Source organism: Schistocerca cancellata, chromosome 1 (genome assembly GCF_023864275.1).
Source record: "Schistocerca cancellata isolate TAMUIC-IGC-003103 chromosome 1, iqSchCanc2.1, whole genome shotgun sequence".
Classification (NCBI taxonomy): domain Eukaryota; kingdom Metazoa; phylum Arthropoda; class Insecta; order Orthoptera; family Acrididae; genus Schistocerca; species Schistocerca cancellata.
The window spans coordinates 410,225,661-410,244,659 of record NC_064626.1 but is presented as its reverse complement, the minus strand read 5'-3'; the positions used below and the strand labels follow the sequence as shown (position 1 = coordinate 410,244,659).

The following is an 18,999-nucleotide window of genomic DNA, read 5'->3' as shown; positions in this document are numbered from 1 at the left end:
ATTTATTGCAATATTTGTGTCATCTGCAAACAAAACGAACTGCTTCTGGCAGTGTAACTGATGAGAGATCATTTATGTTCAAAAGAAAAAGCAATGGCCCTAAGATGTATCCTTGTGGGACACCACATGTAATTTCTTCCCATTCTGATGACTGATGAGTTAATTCACTAGTCCCTTGCACTGACACCCTTTGTTTCCTGTTACCATTCTAATTTATTTAGAAGGATGTTGTGGTTCACACAATCAAATGCCTTTGACAAATCACAGAAAATAACTGCTGCTTGTAGTTTGTTATTTAACGAATTAAGTACATTTTCACTGTAGGTGTAAATAGCCTTCTCGATATCAGAACCCTTCAGAAGTCCAAACTGTGTTCTTGATAATGTTATTTGTGGTCAGGTGGTTGAGAAGCTGCCTGTCCATTACTTTTTCTAAGATTTTTGAGAATGCTGGCAAAAGTGAAATCTGTCTGTAGTTTGATGGTATCTCTTTATCCCCTTTCTTGAATAGAGGCTTAACATATGCCTATTTTAGCCAGTCAGGAAATGTCCCAGTTATAATTGACTGGTTACACAAATGACTTAGAATTGTGCTCAACTCAGAAGAACATGCCTTAATTAACTTTGTTGATATTTCATCATAACCAAAAGAATGCTTTGCTTTTAAAGATTTTATTATGGAAGTTATTTCTTTTGGTGAAGTGAGTCACATTCATATATTTGAAGCTATTTGTAAAGGCTAGTTTCAGATATTCAAGCGTATTTACTGATCCTGACAATCCCATTCTATCAGTAACTGATATAAAGTACTTGTTAAATAGGCTTGCCACACTATGCCCATTGGTTACTAATGTGTCATCTACCCTTAAAGCTATTTGCTCCTGTTCCTTTCTGGTTCTACCAGTCTCTTCTTTCACTATATCCCATATTGCTTTTATTTTGTTGCCTGACATTGTTATCTTCTCATAGAGCATTTGTTTAGATGTCTGAATTACTTTTAATATTTTATAGCGTTCCTTGTATTTAGCTAAACTAGCATTGGAGCTATTCTTGGTTGACAGATTTTCCTTTGTCTTACAAGAAATCTTTATTCCCCGTGTAATCCATGGTTTTATTAGACTGTTTAATTTGAGTAACTTTTAGAGGAAAATAGTTTTCAAACATGGTACTGACATTGTTCATGAAAGTGTTATATTTTTCATTCATGTCATGAGCACTATAAACATCTTTCTATTTCATATCTTTGAGCAGTTTTCTAAAACACTCAATTTTTGGTTGACTACTCTCCTGTACTCAGATTTAGCAGTATTTATAATGTGCTTAGAATTTACATCTAAAACAAGGAGCTACATGTCATGATCCATTTATTACAGGTTTTATGATGCAATTTTGTTCCTTTGATTTGTCTATAAAAATGTTAATGGCTATCCTTGAGGATTTAGTCATCCTAGTTTGAAAGTTTACAGTGCAAGTTAGATTGAAGGACAACATTACTAACTGCAGTAGATGTTTACTGGAAGATTGCATTAGAAAATCTGTATTAAAATCACCAGCCATCAAAATTTCTTTGTTTCTTCCTGTTAAATAACCATAAAGAGCTTCTATATGATTAATGGATAGATTATAATTTCCTGCAGGTGCTCAGTAAATAGTTACTATTATATAGGATCTGTTCTGGGAATCTATTTCTGCTGCACATGCTTTTAGATGCTGCTCTAAACAGAATTTATTAATGTCAATGTTCTTGAATTTATGGCAGTTTTTAATAAATGTGGCTACTCCTCCATCCATATCTACTCTTCAGAAGTAGGAAGCTAGCTTAAATCCTGAAATCTATACCAGTGGTCATTTTATGTTCAGTGAGGCAGATTATGTCAATTTGGTTAGATGAATTCATTTCATCAATACAAATGATTAGTTCAACTTTATTTCTGAGTCCTGGAATGTTCTGGTGTAATGAAGGTAACTAATACTGCATCCTAATGGGATTATAACTGCTTAGGTGAAGATGAACTGGCAGTTTCTGATTACTTTCTGTTAAACATTGTTTAAATGGAGGCTGTATGCTAAACTGACTCCTGTTCATCTTTTATCAAACAGTGTGTCTGCCAATCTCTTAAGACTCTTTCTTTCCCCCTTCCCTATCCTAAGAGGCATCCCTCTGACACCTGTGACCACTGGTATTTTACCACTTGTGACAGTGTCCCCCCCCCCTTAAGTTTTCTGCAATGAACCCAGACAGTTTCCTTCCTTTTCCTACTGAGGTGAAGGCCGTGCCTAGCGTAGTCCCACCTATCGATAGCATCCACATGAATCAAACCAATATGGGACCCTATATCCGTCCTCCAACTCCAAGTTCACCCTCCCGACGGAAGAGTTCGATTCAGCAGGTGATTCTCTATGGAATATTCAGAGTCTGTCAATGCTATTCCCGGACCATCCACTATAACCACAGCATTCTCTGAAATCCTTGCATAAAGAACCTATATCCTCTTACCTGACCCAGATCTGCACTAGGCTTGAAAAAGTTTGTGACCTGGTACTCTGGACCTAGATTTTCCAGCAGTAGTTGGCCAACACCTCTACCATGGGAGCTACCTAACAAGAGGAGGCAAAAGTAGATGAGAACATATGTCTTATTCTCACATTTAGCAATTGTGAAACGTTGCTGGGTTCGCTAGTCTACTTTTGCCATGCATTTCACTGCTTCCTAATTTATTAGAACAGCCTTTTTTTGATATTTACTGGTGGGTCTGTATGAGCAGTATGTTTATTTGAATCTGCAGGCGACGCCTCTAAGTAGAATTCTACTTGACATATCAATTTTGATTAAGCTTGACGAAAATGATGAAGCGTGACGTCAAAGCAAATTAAGCCTCTGATAGGAGAGAGTGATGCTTCCGGCAACTGAGGACAGGGAGGCGCTCAGTTTTTTGTTTTGGTTTTAGGGCACAAAACTGCTATGGTTATTAGGCGCTCAGTTTGTAAACAACGCTCGACCCACTTTCGCGCCAATTCGGTATGTACGCTACCCAGGTTACTTCACGACTCCAGACGCATAGACATTCATTCACCTAACTCAAACCTTTAGTGATTATGACATTGCGTTATTTCGTACTTCTCGTAAGTTATGTACACGTCGATTTCCTCTAGGCAGCAGCAGTAGCAGTTTTCACACTGTCTACCTGCCGGCCGCGGTGGTCTAGCGGTTCTGGCGCTGCAGTCCGGAACCGCGGGACTGCTACGGTCGCAGGTTCGAATCCTGCCTCGGACATGGGTGTGTGTGATGTCCTTAGGTTAGTTAGGTTTAAGTAGTTGTAAGTTCTAGGGGACTTATGACCTAAGATGTTGAGTCCCATAGTGCTCAGAGCCATTTGAAACACTGTCTACCAGCTAAATACGCTGGTATGCGAATAGCTGAGAAAATCCAGCGTAGGCATTAGCGTGCTCTTGTTCCGAAGCAGCGATGCAGACCCCCTCAGGAGTGGTTGCTCCAGTTTTAATTCATTTTTTTCAGAAACCGCTTTTCAGTTGGCTTCCATATCTTCCCATTTCCATGACGGTGAAGTTAACGGGGTCCACAGGCCCCTTCGTTCGCGCCAGAAGCTTCCGGTAGGCTAACGTGTCGACCGCTTGCGAAGTTGAATGGCCAGCGGGCTTCCCACAGGAAGAGCAAGTGTCTGAGAACAAAAAAGTTGCCTATTACATAAAATACAGACTGGCAGGAACAAACGTTTCTGATGAGGTTAGTTAAAATCTGATAAATTTAAATACTGGGCGTTCTTTCTTCAGTTGTGTGCAGAATGTAGGGGAACCATTTGTGCCAGAACCTGTTTACAAAGAGGGGACTAATTCGTAGGACATACCATCAGGGAATGAATCTGAGGGAAGAGCGCGGTATAAAAATCAGGACAATAACGATCTAATACAGCAAGCATGTTGAAATGGATGAATGTTGCACAACACACTAGCGTTGAGAATTAGTGGTTTCACGCAACTCTGAAGACCAGAACATTTCTTAAGCAAATGATAATCAAGTATTCAATGCATCACTGAACGATGTTCATCACACCTGTGGCACTAACACTTTTAGAATATGCAGATGTTAGCAAAAAATCTAAATACATATAGGTAACTGTTTCACGGAACTTTTAGTTACTTCCGCCCTTTAAAGTGGATAGCTGTGTCCTATAATGCAGTATTCATACACAAAAATACAAACTTTATGTGAAGGTATTACACTAATACGCAGATATGATTACTAACATCCGAAATCTGAAAATATCACACTGCTCTCATTGCCGCCGAAACAGTTCAAACATTGCGCCGTCCTATTAGAATATGTTCGATCCGTTACACACACGAGAGAGGATTCGAACCTGCGACCGTAGCGGTCGCGCGGTTCCAGATTGTAGCGCCTAGAACCGCTCGGCCACAACGGGCGGCTTCGATCAGTTAAAATGTAGCAGACTGCGAATGGTGTACCACAGATTTATCTCTAGAGGACCTCCACATTTTTGTACTGTCTTACGGTAAGCCAGATTACAATTTCTTTAAGGACTAGGGACAGTTTCGGTGTGTCCGAATGTTTCTAGATGTTCGTAACTCTAACCATTCACGACACGAGCACGCTGACGTCAGGGTTGGAACACTTAATGTGCTAGAAAATTTGTACATTCTCGCCGCCCTCTTTACCCAAGGTCAGATTTGGATGAAATGACCCTATTAGAGGCAGAGAGGCACTATTATACATGTCCAACAAGTTATCGGATTTTCTCTGTTTCCCACACAATTTAAGCATCCTTACCCCTTCTCCCCTCCCTTCTTCCTCAGATCCCTGGAATCTTTAATGGGTAATAAAAAGCTTAACCTAATTAGGCATAGGGAATTACACTTTTCGAATTACCATGCGAAATCCAAATGACGGTGGCTGGATCAAATTAGAAAGTCCGAATCTTCTAATCACTTCTTGAATAGAATCATTTATTGGTTTTTATTATTCAAGGAAGTTTTAAATATTATTTTTGGACTGAATTGTCAGCTGTTCCATAAATTTGAGTGAATTACTTTCGTCTAACGAGTACAGGGCATAAGAATGTGCTATGAGGTGAACCTTTGTCTTTTTAATCCTGCGATTTGTCAGAAATAGTCTCCTTATCTCTTCGAAACCTATTTAAAATTTATATTGTGGATACTGCGTATTTTTTTGTTTTTTTAACAATAGCTAAAGATGTGCTCTCAAAAAGTATTTCCTAGTAGACAAGGTGTCTCGCCTAACTGCCACCTCAAATACCTCTTGAACAATAGATATTCAAGAACTGTTCAACATGAACGTACGCCCAGGGGAGGGGGAGGGCTTAGGAAACCAAATACCATGCGATATTTTAAAACGTAAACATACTATTTTCAACACAAACTTTAGTATTTTTAAATGGACGTCCCTATTTTGTATGCAATCAATAGCATGAAGAATCACAAAATAATGACGTTGGTTGCATCGCAATACATCATTTACGTCCCGAGAAACCGCGAAGCGAAGTTGACGCTTGAAATAAATGCACACAGGTAGCTCACGTCATGAGACTAGCGTGCACCTCACGCTGCCTGTGTCAGGGGCTCTCAATGGGAACGAATGCACAATCCACAAAAATAACCAAGTAACACGTCCAACGCAAAGTTACGTTTTCCAAATTTTAAATTTATTCTAGTGAAATAACTAGATCCACAATTAGAGAACACACTATAATTCACTTTGCTAAACATTTACTAGTGCCCGGTCGCCCACAGGCACTATTGTGCATAACATCCAGCATAGAAAATACATCCATATCTTCACCAATGAAACTCACGTCAACACGTGTTCGAAGTGCCCTCCGTCTGCCTCAAACATTTGCAGACAGGTAACCAGAAAGTTGCACATATTTTAGAGTTTCTACAGATATTTCCGTACACTCCGCAGTATTACGACGCTGCATATCTTCTACCGTCGTTGGGGGTTCTCTATATACTGTCTCACTGCGCCCCAGAGAAAGAAGTCTAATGGTGCCAAGTTGGGGGACGGTGCTGACTATCGCACAATACCTCCCCGCCCCATCCACCTATTTGGAAATGTCGCTTCTAGAACGTCTCTGGCAACTTCTGCATTGTGTGCGGGACATCCATCATGTTGGAACCACATCTATAGACAAGTTTCCAATCCTAGATCCTCCATGAGGAGCGCTAGTGTGTGTTGAAGAAATGGTGCATATCGCAGTCCAATGTTAGACAGTAAAAATAGGGACCTACAACACAGTTAACAATGGTACCGCACCAAACATTGACATTCCACTATCGATGAGCAACTCGGCGAATCCAGTGGGGATTTTGCACGGACCAGTAGTGCATGTTCCGCAGATCCACATTACCATCATTTGCAAATGAAGCCTCGTCCATGAACAACGTATTGGTTAGTAATACTGGATTACCTTGCAACTGCTGAAGTGCAAAACGACAGAATGCAATGCAGGATTTAAAGCCATTCCCCTTTAGTTCTTGGTGCAGTGATATGGAACGGATGAAACTGATGCCGATGCAAGATTCTGCACACACTATTGTGGCTTATTCTTTACACCTTGTGCAATTTCTCGTACACCCACCTGAGGATTGTGCCCTACAGCGACGGGAAAATGAATTTCCTTTCGATTGCCAGTCGCTGGCGTTGTATGTCGAGGTTTTGTGGGAGCCCAGCTTCCTGTTTCCGTGTCTTTCAGATGTAGCCAATGGTTCGACGTGACGGACACCGCCGATCTGGGTAGCGTTCAGCATACAGTGTCACATCTGCAGTTGCATTTCTGTGACACTCGCCATAAATTCAAATATCTAGATTTTCTTCAAACTGAAGGCCGGCATATCGACTAGATGATGGCAAGTTTAACAAGCCACAAGAAAACGGGTTTTAATGTGGCAACGTATGTGAATTATGTTATAGTATGAGATCAGTTCAGCAGACCAGATTAGGAGGTACTTTTACACTGAAGGTAGAGCGTGCCGTGGTGATATTGGTATGTTTAAGCAAGATACATGCGCCAGTGCTGGCAACGCCTGCTCTGACCAAAATACAACATGCGATGCATTACGTCAAACTGAAGCCGTTGCTATCCTTTACAAGCCACATATTTCAGAATTTATGGGGTTTAGAAATGTGAAACCAATTGTGTTACCTCTAATTGAACCTCTAGTTGTCATTTTGCAACAGTAAACATTATGTGCAGGACATCCATTATTTGACAAGAGGTGGACCGGTTCAAGTAAGGTACAGCTCAAGAAGGGGCTAAACTATCCCCCTTTAGGAGTCCCATCAATGAAATATGGGCAAATGATGTGCTGTTATGCAATACCACACCATACATGAACACTCCACTGACGTAATACGTCAATGACATCACGATTACCGGCAGCCTGAGGTACACGCTTCAGTCTCAGGACAGTCGCTAGCTTATGCTTCATTTCAAGCGTAAACTGCGCTTCTCAGTTTCTGGGGACGTTAAATGATGTATTGCGATGCTACCAACGCCATTATTTTTGTAATTTTTCATGCTACTAACTGCATACGAAATAGGGGTATCCATTTAAAAATACCCAAGTTTGTGTTGAAAATAGTATTTGTTTACGTTTTTATATCTTAGTATTTGGTTTCCTAAGCCTCTGACGTACCTTCATGCTGGTGAAAACCGTTTTTGAACATCTATTGTTCCAGAGATATCTGAGGTAGCAGAGTTAGGCGAGACTGTATACACACACACACATCCCTTACCATCAGGGAACGTTCGCTGTGGGAGTAAGAACTACCCATCAGTTCAGGCGATATGACGTGCTGAGATTCCTCGTAATGCACGAGGTTTAAATTTATTCTTTTCTATTAACTGTTCACAACATTTTCCAGACAGTATCCACGTACTTCGCTGGATGTACTTACAAAATTTTATCACTTTATGAAACACAGATCAGTAGATGTGACGCCATAAACAAGACGAGTGAAGAAATGCCGTACCATACATGAAGTTTCAGTACGTTTATTCTTCACTACTGGGACACTTCTACAGTCCAGTCAACTTAGGGAAGTCCCTGATACCTGCCAGCGCTTGACAGTTTTCAACTGCAAAGTGCAAACCGACGACATCTAACCTCTGCTCAAAATAACTATGTGGAGGACGTGTTTAGTGGACTGGGCAGCGCGCAGTGTGGTCTAAAGGTAAGAAGCCGATGTGAAGGTTATGGTTGGTGTAAATGAGAAAGTTGTAGTTTACATATAAGTTTGTATAGATACCATAGAAGCAGTGAAGAATGACTATAAAGCACAATTACACAGGTTGGTCGAAGCAAGTAAATTATCCTAACTAGACCACACTTGATAGTTGCTTTGTTAGAGCAAAGAGCTCTAGTAGCATCAAAAATTACTATGGAATTTAAGCTCCTTGGACTGTAGGGGACTGCGTAACGTAGCAAGGAAACCACTCGAAAAATCTGAAGCTGAAGCAGTATAAATGTGATGCTACGAAAGATTACAAATTTAGTAGACAAAACGTATTGAATCCGGAGTTAATGAACGGAACAGCCAAAGGGGGCCATTACAATACACCCGTACCAGAATAGATAATTGAAAATTTCTTTGCTATCAGTAAAGTAAGCCACCTGAGTACTACAAGGAATTCACTAAATTTCAGTTACGCGAGAAATCACAAACATAAAAGCTGTTATCAAAATAACAAACTTACGGATTAAAATTACGAATAATTTAAATTGGACCAGTCGCAATATTGTGGGTAAAGCAAAACGAAGACTTGCTGACAGATTACCGAGAAAATACAACAGGTCTACTAAAGCGTGTGTACATTGCTTACATATCCTCTTCTGGAGTATTTCTGTAGAGTGTGGGATCTGCATCAGATAGGATTGACGGACGATATCGAGAAGTTCAAGTAAGGGCAGCACGCTTCGTATTATCGCGAAATAGGGGGAGAGCTCCACGGATACGAGAAGGGAATTGTGGTGGAAATTAAAGGCATTTTTCGTTGTGGCAGGATGCTCATGAATATTTGTTTATTTACCAGTTGCGGCTTATGTGAAAGCCATGTTGAGAGTTTTTTTGCCCTTACGGCTGGTGCTGGCGGCATCTCTTCTCGTGATACCACGATCGTACCCATTCGATTGTGGTATCGCAGGAAACCACAGAGCCGGCAGCACCGGCCATAGGTCAAAAATTCTGAAGATGGGTTCTACGTAAGCCGAAAACTAAACATAGCATTGTGATTTCGACTGTTCATTTTAACTTAAATATAACATCAGGTCGCTTCTCTCCATAGGCTATGTTTATGTTCTCAGGAAGTTCCAATCACTAACTTTCTTCTCAGAGTGCGAAAACATTTCTTTGGAGCCCACTTAAAATGGGAAAGAATGATCATAGTAAAATAAGAAATCAGCGCTCGCACAGAAAGATGTAAGTGCCCGATTCTCATATGCGCTGTTCGAGAGTGGAAGGGTACAGAAATAGCTTAAAGGTGGTTCGATGAACCACCTGCCAAGCTCTTAATCGTGAACTGCAGTGATGACGCAGACGTACAGTAGATGTGAAGCGCAGCGGCAGCCGCGCAGCACTTGCCTCCAGAGTATGTTGACGCCTTGCTCCGTCTCGCTGGGCACCTCGCGCAGAATCTGCCTCTCGACGCGCACGCGCAGCTCCGGCTGCCAGCGGCACAGGTCGCCCCACTCCTCGGACGCCATGCTGGCGCGCAGCAGAGTAGCGTCGTCCAGCATGCTGCAACACACGAGCCACCGCCCTCTTACATCCCCATGTTTTCACTGCAGGATTCTGCACTGATATCCAGAAACAAATTAACCCCACCGCAGCAACTAATGCCTCAAACGATACAGTGAGCAAGTATTTCTGAGAACCAAAAATGGGACGAACCTACAGAAATCAGTAGTCCGTAACTGGGAAATACAAGATAATCACGCAAGTTGCCAATCCTGTGAGTCTCCGAAGGCTACAGCGACATGTCTTTACTCCATTGTTCGATCCAAATTCATACAAATTTGTAAACTGGAGGGAGGGAAGCTTGCAATGTTATGAGTTGGGTGAATTTCCCTAATGCAGCCATAGCTGTTTTTTGTGACTCCTCCAGCTCACACACTGCACTCTGCCCGAAGTCCAGGCAGCGAGTACCAACCACATAACAGCAAAATTCGCAGCTGTGAAGAGGACCGCTGCGTCGGTCGTCTAAATACTTTAATGAAGCAAAAACAAACTCCACCGCACTTACATTACACTAAACCAATTTATCAGAACATTACGATATAGGTGAATAGGGAACCTGTGAGGAGGCAACTGACAAGGGAACCTCCATCGCAGCCCCCTCATTTAGTGGCAAGTTGGCCTATTGGATAGCCCGTCAAAAACAACGTAGACCAAGCATGAAAACAAAGGTGTACTGAACTGTGGAAAAAGAAAATGAAGGCAGTGAATGGTCTAAATTTAATACGTGTAATATCTAGCATAAAGCATAGACGTGTCGCGCTTGTGCGGTCACGGTGTTCAAATCTCGCTCTATTTTTTCCCCACAAAATTACGAACTTTCCGTCCGGTAATTGACAAGTCTGTTCGCTGTATTCAAGTCTGTATTTGTCTTGGCATGATAATTTGCAAAATCGACGTAACGAAGGGACCTCAAGACGCACATACCTCCCATTTGTTCCACACAGGCAGATGTTATGCCTCTTGCGTTCGTTTTTGGAAATTTCGACTAATTCATTCGTTGCAACAGTTCACACCCGTTTGTTTTCATTTCTGTGAGGTCTATGCGGCATCTCGCGTGTTCTCACTATTCATCAAATTTATTGGCGACATTATATTCTTACCCCATTACTCATTCTATGATGAATAGTGACAGCAGGTGACATGCCGCATAGAGCTCTCACAGAAATGAAAAATAATTGTATGTCAACTGTGTTACAACGAAGCAATTCAAGAGTCAAAACGCCCGAAACAGAACGCAAGAGGTATAACATGTACCTGTGTAGAACAGGTACGTATGGACGTCCCTTCGTTACACGTCGCTGTTGCAAGCTGACATTATGGCAACAGAGACAAACCTGAATGTAGCGAACAGACATGTCAATGACCTGACAAAGTTCGTAATTTTGTGGAAGAAAATTAGATCGAGTGAAATTTGTACCCTGATCTCCTCCGTCGCAATCTTACACCTTGACCACACAATTAAGACACGGCGGCTATGAAATATGCTAGCTATTGTACATAAAATTTAGACCGTTCACCGTTTCTATTTTGTTTTTTCCACAGTTCAGTAGACCTTCCTGTTTTCATGCTTTATCTGTGTTCAGTTTCTGATGGGCTATCCAATGGGGGTGCGGTGGGGAGTTTCGCTTGAGAGAAGTGCTGTCAATGAAAACTGACAGATCAAAAGGATATTCCTATTAAATGAACACTAGCCAACCAATCTGTATAAGTATTTATTGGTTTGCAAAGTCTACTCAATTTTCGCGATAGGAACCTCGGGAATCAAGGAGCTCTACGGAATGTAGAACAGGATTAAAAATTCTACACTGTGCGGGGTAAGCTTGGCACTTAGGTAGTCTCAATTTTCTTAATTGTGGTTTAGCACCAGCCTGCGCTAGAGGAGCACAAGTGAGGCTGCAGAAAGTTCCTATTAAGGCACTAGACTTCAAGCATTTCAAACTGAAATAACCTTATTTTCGTTTAATAAATATTGCTTTTCAGTATCAGACATAATATTCAAGGTCAAAGGTTATCAATGACACGATTCACTGATATTGTTACCCTGAGTGAAAGTGAAAATTACATGATCAGCTGAATGAAATGAACAGTAATGAGTAAAGAGTGTGGATTGAGAGTAAATCGAGAATAGACGAAGGTAATGAGAAGTAACAGAATTGAGAACAGCGAGAAACATCTGGACTGATGGTCACGTAGATGAAATTAAGAAATTTCACTACTTACGCAGCAAAATAACCAATGGACAGAGCAAGAACGAAGCAGACTAGCACTGACCAAGAGAAGTCTGCTCGTATCAAACAGGCCATAATATGAGGAAAAAAATTAGAATGTGTGTTTGCATCTTGGCATTGTATGGTAGTGAAAGACTGTGCGATAATCGGAACAATAGACAATCTAAGCATTTGGTGCGACAAACTCATGTTTAAAATTAGGTGGACTGGTAAGGAGTGAGGAGATTCTGCGGAAACACTAACAAGAAGTGCAAATATGAAATCACGTCTGTTAAGACGTCAGGGAAATACTACCATGGTAGTAGAGGGAGCCGTAGAGGGTGAAAACGGTAGAGGAAGAAGATTGGAATACATCCAGCAAATAGAGGACGTAGGTTGCAAGTGCTACTCCGAGGTTGACACAGGAGAGGAATTCGTGGCGGATCGCATCAAACCAGCCAGAAGACTGATGACTCAAAACTGACTACCTAGACACAAGGCTGCTGCAAAGAATCAGTTCAGAAGTTTAACCTCTGTAGTTTCCTATCAAGTGGATGCATTAGGAGTTATTGTATTCACACAGCATGAATAAATGTCCGACGAGAATTTCTTGAGAACGAGATCCAGGTATAACAGCACAGCAGGCTGATCCAGGTCTGTATGTGCCATGTTTCGCGACCGGAGGGTAATCATGGTACCTAGCAAAAGGAAGAGGGACACCAACGAGGTCATCAGACTAGAGACTGGTAAGAAAATCGGTCGACTCCTTTCAGAAGCAGCATCCCGGCATTCGATTTATCAATTTATTGAAGTTATCAAACAATGAAAGTGGATAGCCGGACGGGGATCTGAACCGCCGACGTTCATAATGCAGCTACAGTGCGCTTCATCAGCCGATAGACCACGTAGTAACAACCTGGGACAGATTGCCTGCGCCAGGTATGGACAAGCTTCGCAGGAAAACCATTTATCTTCACGAAGTGCAAGATTTAAGCACATTCATTTAACACGTCAGACCAGACTATAATTTGTTTATTGGTGGTGAAAGTGCACATATGTCCGCGGCCTTTCTGTTGCGTGTTGCTGATAGTTCTCGTTATGAACAAATCAAATCGGTTGAGGGTAGCAAGTCACGTCATGATGTCTTATGCTTTCTAAGTGAACTGAATTGGTTTATCTTTAACTAGGCAACTTAAGCTGTGCTATTAGGTCCCATTATAACCGCAACCTCTGAAATCGCGATGTGTTATGGAAAAGTATTTATGACGACCAGAACCAAATGCATTACATCGTAACCAACCATATCCGTATTTCGAAAAACCTAAGTAGCCATTCTCATTGGCTGCCATACACTATCACCAGACTGACTACGACCACAACGAATTGCCGACAGCTGAACTCACCGGATGAGGACATACGAAACTGCAGTTTAGCATTATTCATTGTAATCTCTTTAGATTACACGATTTAGGACTGACACGCGAATCAGTGCTAAATTGGATTACGTGCAACCATGACGTGGCAACTTCAGCTATCTTTAACGAGGAAACATTCTGTTAAAAGAACGCACTGCCCGTAAAGGCAGTCTACAGGTAAGCAAGGAACCTTTGTACCTTAACACTATTTTAAAGCATACTTCCATAAACTATGACGAGTGTGCTCACGCTTATACCATCAGCAATAAAGTTGGATTAACTGATGTAGCTGAAACATAGAAGTTTAACGCTGCCCACCTGAAGATATGCCAATAACGCTGATATTACACTAGCCAGTTTATTTTACAGTATTTGTCAAACATTTGACGTAGTGTAACAGCGAACTTAAATGTTAACTTCTGTCAGATTTTTTGATCAAATCCAGCTCTTCAATTTAGATTTGATGAAAGAAAGTGATCTGTTTACTACAAGGAGAAATTAACCCGTCGTCTTATGGATATAGCATTTCTGAGGGAGCGTTCTGATTCCTGGTATGAGCCACTTTCCTGAACACACAAAATGTACTCTCGTCCATTCACAACCAATTTTCATACAACTTACAGCTCGCGTTACAAATTGTTTAAATACTTTTACTATGGAACCGTGAAAACGGAGACTTCACGGAAGTAAGTTTGGTTTTTTCTGCTCTTCCTAATGTAAGAAGTGCAATAGCGCACGCAACTGACGAGCACAGTACCGAGTCTTCCTCGGCTATTCTGAAGGAACTATGAGGAAATATTTGACGACAGTATAACACCCCTTTTGCGGCACGTCCACGACCTTTGGCAAAGAAATTTGATTCTGTAATACCGACTTCAATGTGCGCTTCTTGTGGACAGTGTCAGTATAGTGCGATTCTACGACCGTACCTCACTCCGCCAAACCATATGAGCGACAGGCGCAGTTGGCGGATCTCCATCGCTCTCAAGTGGAGGCTGCTACCCACACTCCCGTTTCAGTACGCGTATGGAATGTGTAAACACGGCTGACAGGAGTGTAACTTTCCTCTTGAAAGAAACTACTGTATTAACGCAGTTCAGCGAGTTGTCACTTGAGAATGGCGTAATAGAACTGAAGCGCGATCGAGGCGAATAAGTACATCTGTAACAGTCCAGGCGAATATGTTTCTAGAGTACTGCAGGACTCTTGTCGCAAGTAAAATAATTACTGAAAAGCCATCGGAACACAAGCGACGTCGAATCTTACTGATTCTAGGGGTTGCCAGATGACTACACGCTAATTAACAGCACTGTATCAAGCTGCATTGGTGAACATTTTCTCCCTGCACGATTTTATTTTTAGACGGGTAGGGAATAAGGAGTGAGATACCACTTAACCTAATTTTTAAGTGAGATTACGGTAACATTTCTTGATGTGTAATTAACCTGTGGAGAGCAACATTCTACGCGAAATATGAATGTTTGCGTGAGTATGCCACAACGCCATTAGTCTTATTGGAAATATGTGGAACTTTGCCTTCGTTCGTGCGTACGACAGCGGTTATGTATGCAAATTAGATATTTGCCTACACTTGCAAGTGGCGATTAGAAATCATAGAAGTACGCACTTAAACAACCGAAATGTGCAGCTCGTGTGAAATGACTGCGGTTTCCCAACAGGCGAAGCGGAAAATTTAATTTCCTTAAGTATGTGTCGGCCGTCTGTGCTCTGGACACTGGTGAAAACTTTTAGCACTTACAACGGCATTACTTTCCTCTACAGCAGAATCTACAGTGCACGCAATGGGACTGCGCTTTTCCGAAAACTACGTACCTGAGGATTTTGCGTGCCAAGGCTTCTGGGAGCCGCAGAAAATAGTCGTCGGGGAGAGGTCTGGCATTCTCCGCCGGCTCCACCACCGCCGCCGCCCCCGCCGCTGCCGCCTCTGGTACCTCCGCCGCCACGGTTGGCACTGTGTCCGGGGACCGAACTCCCGTCCCGGTGATGTCTGACAATTCAATTTCCACCGTGTCTAGAGACCCAAACGGCTCCTCACCCAGAAACTCCAACCATGCGTTAGCATCATCCGTAAAGTCGGTGGACCAGAGACTTCGCCAGCACTCTCTCATATAGTCAAAGCAGGATAACAAGCAACCCATAGTCGTGCAGTCGTGCGCAATTCCCTGCCCTCTCTTCGCGAACTGCGAATGGGTCACGTTAGTTATCAGCGGAGGCGACGGCCGAGTGGACACTATCCCGTGCAGCAAGTTCTTCCGCAATTCAGCGGGTGTGACGTCAGCTGTGTTCCCAAAGAAAGTATAACAACAGACGTGACGCGGTAAAATGTCGATGTCGCTACATGCGGAGCCGACAGTGCATTACTAGCCCTTTGTACTTGCGTGCTATTTCCCGCAAATCTACGACTGAATTCTATAAATTTTGTTGGTATTTGCAAGCAAGATGCAAAGCCACAGTAATTGTCACCTGTCGTACAGTAACTGTACTGTCCGCCCCCGGTAGCTGAATGGCGCCAGCACGATAGCTCAGCGTGGTCGGTCAGAGAGCTGGTTGGCCTCTGTAATAAAAAACTGAGTGGAAGGACGAACATACGAACCTGACTGGCTGTCATGTGACGTCCGCAACGACCAAACACAACTATCAAAAAGGAACAAAATTTAAAGAAAAAAAAAGAAAAATGATCAGCGTGCAGACTGTCAATCCTAAGGGCCCGGGTTCGTTTCCCGGCTGGATCGCAGATTTTCTCCGCTCAGGGACTGGGTGTTGTGTTGTCCTAATCATCTTCAATTCATCCCCATCGACGAGCAAGTCGCCGAAGTGGCGAACGGTCTACCCGACGGGAGGCCCTAGTCACACGACATTTATTTAGTAACTGTATTTTTGCGACAGTAGCACTGTTGTGTCAGTTTGTCGTTGTCGTAAACCCGGTATACCCTGACTGATTTTCAGATTCAAATGTGATCATCATGACAATTTTTTAACTTTTGTGATATTTATGTTAGTGAACACAGGGGCTTTTATCAAACTATTACACATTAATTAGTAGTTTTTTTCAGAATAAAATTCAGACATCAGTTGCAAATAAATTTTATTATGCTTTACCAGTTGCGGCAAAGCCTACAAAATTAGGGATATTATAAATATTTAGACCTTGGCTATACATTTATGAGAAGTATAAAAAGTACATTACAGAAACTTTATTAGTATTGATTTAGCAGACGTCAATATATTTTTTATAGAAACATACTACCATTGCATGTTCAGAAACGTACGTATTCTATGCGATTATTTTAAACACTGTTGACAATTTACAGTAATTGAATCACATCTACGTATCTGTTGTGCTAACAGGAAGGGACACATATAAAAAATATAACTAAGGTATATGATGAAGCTATACATAACACACTTGAAAAAAACATGACAGATAGTTCTAATATATGCAAGGAATGAGTTAATTTTCAGATTTTATATGAGATGACATGCAATCAAAATAGTTTCTGTTTTTTAATGTAAGTTGATCATTCAACAAATACTTTGAATTCAGGTGCGAAAGTTCAAATTTTACTAAAGGTTCATTTTGTAGCTCTTGACAACTACATGTAAAACTTACATGTTAGGCAAGGATGGAGGAGGAGGTGTATGTTTCTCTGTTTTCAGATGTTCTGCAAAAGTAGACTTCTATGAATTCTCGCTGCCTTTGCTGAGCAAATGCTCACGAAAGAGGGTCTTAAATGCGCTCCCTGTCCGTCTTACATAAAAGCTCGGACATATATTACATTGTATTACATCCATGAATAAAATACAATACATTTTATAAAATAAAGAGGGAGTAATGGGAAAAATCTAGGTGGTCAAAGTTAGGATGGATCTGGGGATACAATGATGGCCTATACCTTCACCACAGCTGTCAGCTATCAATCCATTTGTAGTGAAATTTCAAAAACGCAATGGAACTTTGATCATGCAGAAATAAATACATTGTTCTAAAGTTTTCTCAAGTGCTGTATTAACCCTCATAAAAGAAAAACCTTAGTACAGTACACAAATCAAACAGTGTGATCCACCATCAAAATTATAAATACAAGTATTAAGACGGAGTACCAGACACATAGCTCCAAATTTAGCTAAGCATAATACCTTCAGTTTCATCCATCTTAGACTAAATCCTCATTTCACACCATCAACTGCTGTTAAAATTAAGGTTACCTCTTCGTCATTTATCTGGACAATACTTCATTCCTTGTTTCCAGAAATACCTGACTCATAGCCTGAACCACGACAGCTTGCTATTTGAGCAATATATGAATGAGATTTGCTCTTTTTTAGGGTTAGGTGCATTAACAATTGCAACTGGCCCTGCGTCTATCTACCGATGGTTAATCTATGTATTCCTTAGTTTCGCATTGTCATTGTGTAACTGTAACCCTATGGTAACAGTAACCAGTGATCAAAGTAACCCCGAAACAGAGGAAACATGCACATGTACCACAGAATCGTTACATAGAGCCAGATATATTCATGTGAACAAACGACTAATCAGTGGTCCGTTTTGAGAATTAATCAAGTAACATACGTAATACAGTTGACAACATCGATCGCTTTGCAGTTAAATGATATCAGTGGATCTTGCACAACTTGATTTTAACACATTTTTTGTATACAATAATAAGTCGCAACAGGTTCGCCAACTGTTGCACAAGAAAATCGGCACTGCACGGTGCCATTTCTCGTAAATTGATGGAACTTCACCCCCACATAGTATATACTAAACGCCCAACTGAGCAAAGAGTTGTAAAGCTTTTGATTTTTGAGTGGTCAAAGTATACACGGTTTACGGTATATGTGACATAAGACGTCCGCAGACGATATGGGACACTGAGCTGGAGAATAATAGCAAGTGAAAATGACTAATATGTCGAAATCGTTTATGCCTTCAGAAATCATACGCGACTCAAAATAAGGTTGGTATACTTCTCTTTGTTGTACATCAAGGAGCCTTTTTGTTGTAGTCACACATAGATCTTGGGAACAATGGTTAGTTATACGCCTCTGTTGAAGCTATGTTAGCCAACTCCGCATTCACAGTCCTACGAGAGCGATATGTAGCCACTGAATATAAATGGCTTCCTGCATGAAAACTGATTCCCGGAATTTAAAAGGTGGTGTCGTGATATTAGACGACGTTCGACAAGAGTTGGTCAGTTGAAGTTCTTCAGCACTTTTCTTAATCTCTCCTGAGAGAAAATAGATCAGTCACAACTCGCACTACCTTTCTTTCTCTTGAGGTCTACGCCCCCTGTTGGTCACCCTGATACAGGTCTTACACGCTTAACAGGGTGCTCATATGGCCTAAATATTAACCCTTTATTTACCAGCAATAAAAGCTTCGTTGAAACTGTTTAATTTATCATAGGTAAAACAAAAGACATGTCAAATTAACATAAGTACAATTATTTTCAAAAAAAGTGTTTTAACGTACTTTTATTGTTCGTGTATGCGGCTTTATAGCGAAGCCCATGAGAACGCAAGTATTGTTCACTTTTTGTGATACTCGGCAAAACTGT

The 18,999-nt window shown here is 41.4% G+C and overlaps 1 protein-coding gene across 1 annotated transcript; it reads right to left on the bottom strand.

Annotated features, from left to right (window-relative positions):
* Positions 1 to 3,616: 3,616 nt before the first annotated feature.
* LOC126179832 (uncharacterized) lies at positions 3,617 to 15,635 on the bottom strand. The gene is made up of 3 exons (XM_049924648.1): positions 15,248 to 15,635; positions 9,594 to 9,792; positions 3,617 to 3,679 (listed from the first exon to the last, which is right to left on the bottom strand). The coding sequence occupies exons 1-3, from the start codon at positions 15,571 to 15,573 to the stop codon at positions 3,617 to 3,619; spliced, it is 588 nt and encodes a 195-aa protein (XP_049780605.1). The 5' UTR covers positions 15,574 to 15,635.
* Between the last annotated feature and the right edge of the window lie 3,364 nt (positions 15,636 to 18,999).

Bases quoted from the DNA above. Each gene is read 5' to 3' on its own strand.
- LOC126179832 (XM_049924648.1), bottom strand. From the start codon at position 15,573: ATGGGTTGCTTGTTATCCTGCTTTGACTATATGAGAGAGTGCTGGCGA. The intron at 9,793-15,247 runs GTACGTAGTTTT...CGTGTGTTGCAG, and splicing joins TTGGCACGCAAAATCCTCAG to CATGCTGGACGACGCTACTC. The intron at 3,680-9,593 runs GTCTGCGTCATC...TTTTGTTCTCAG, and splicing joins GCGCTTCACATCTACTGTAC to ACACTTGCTCTTCCTGTGGG.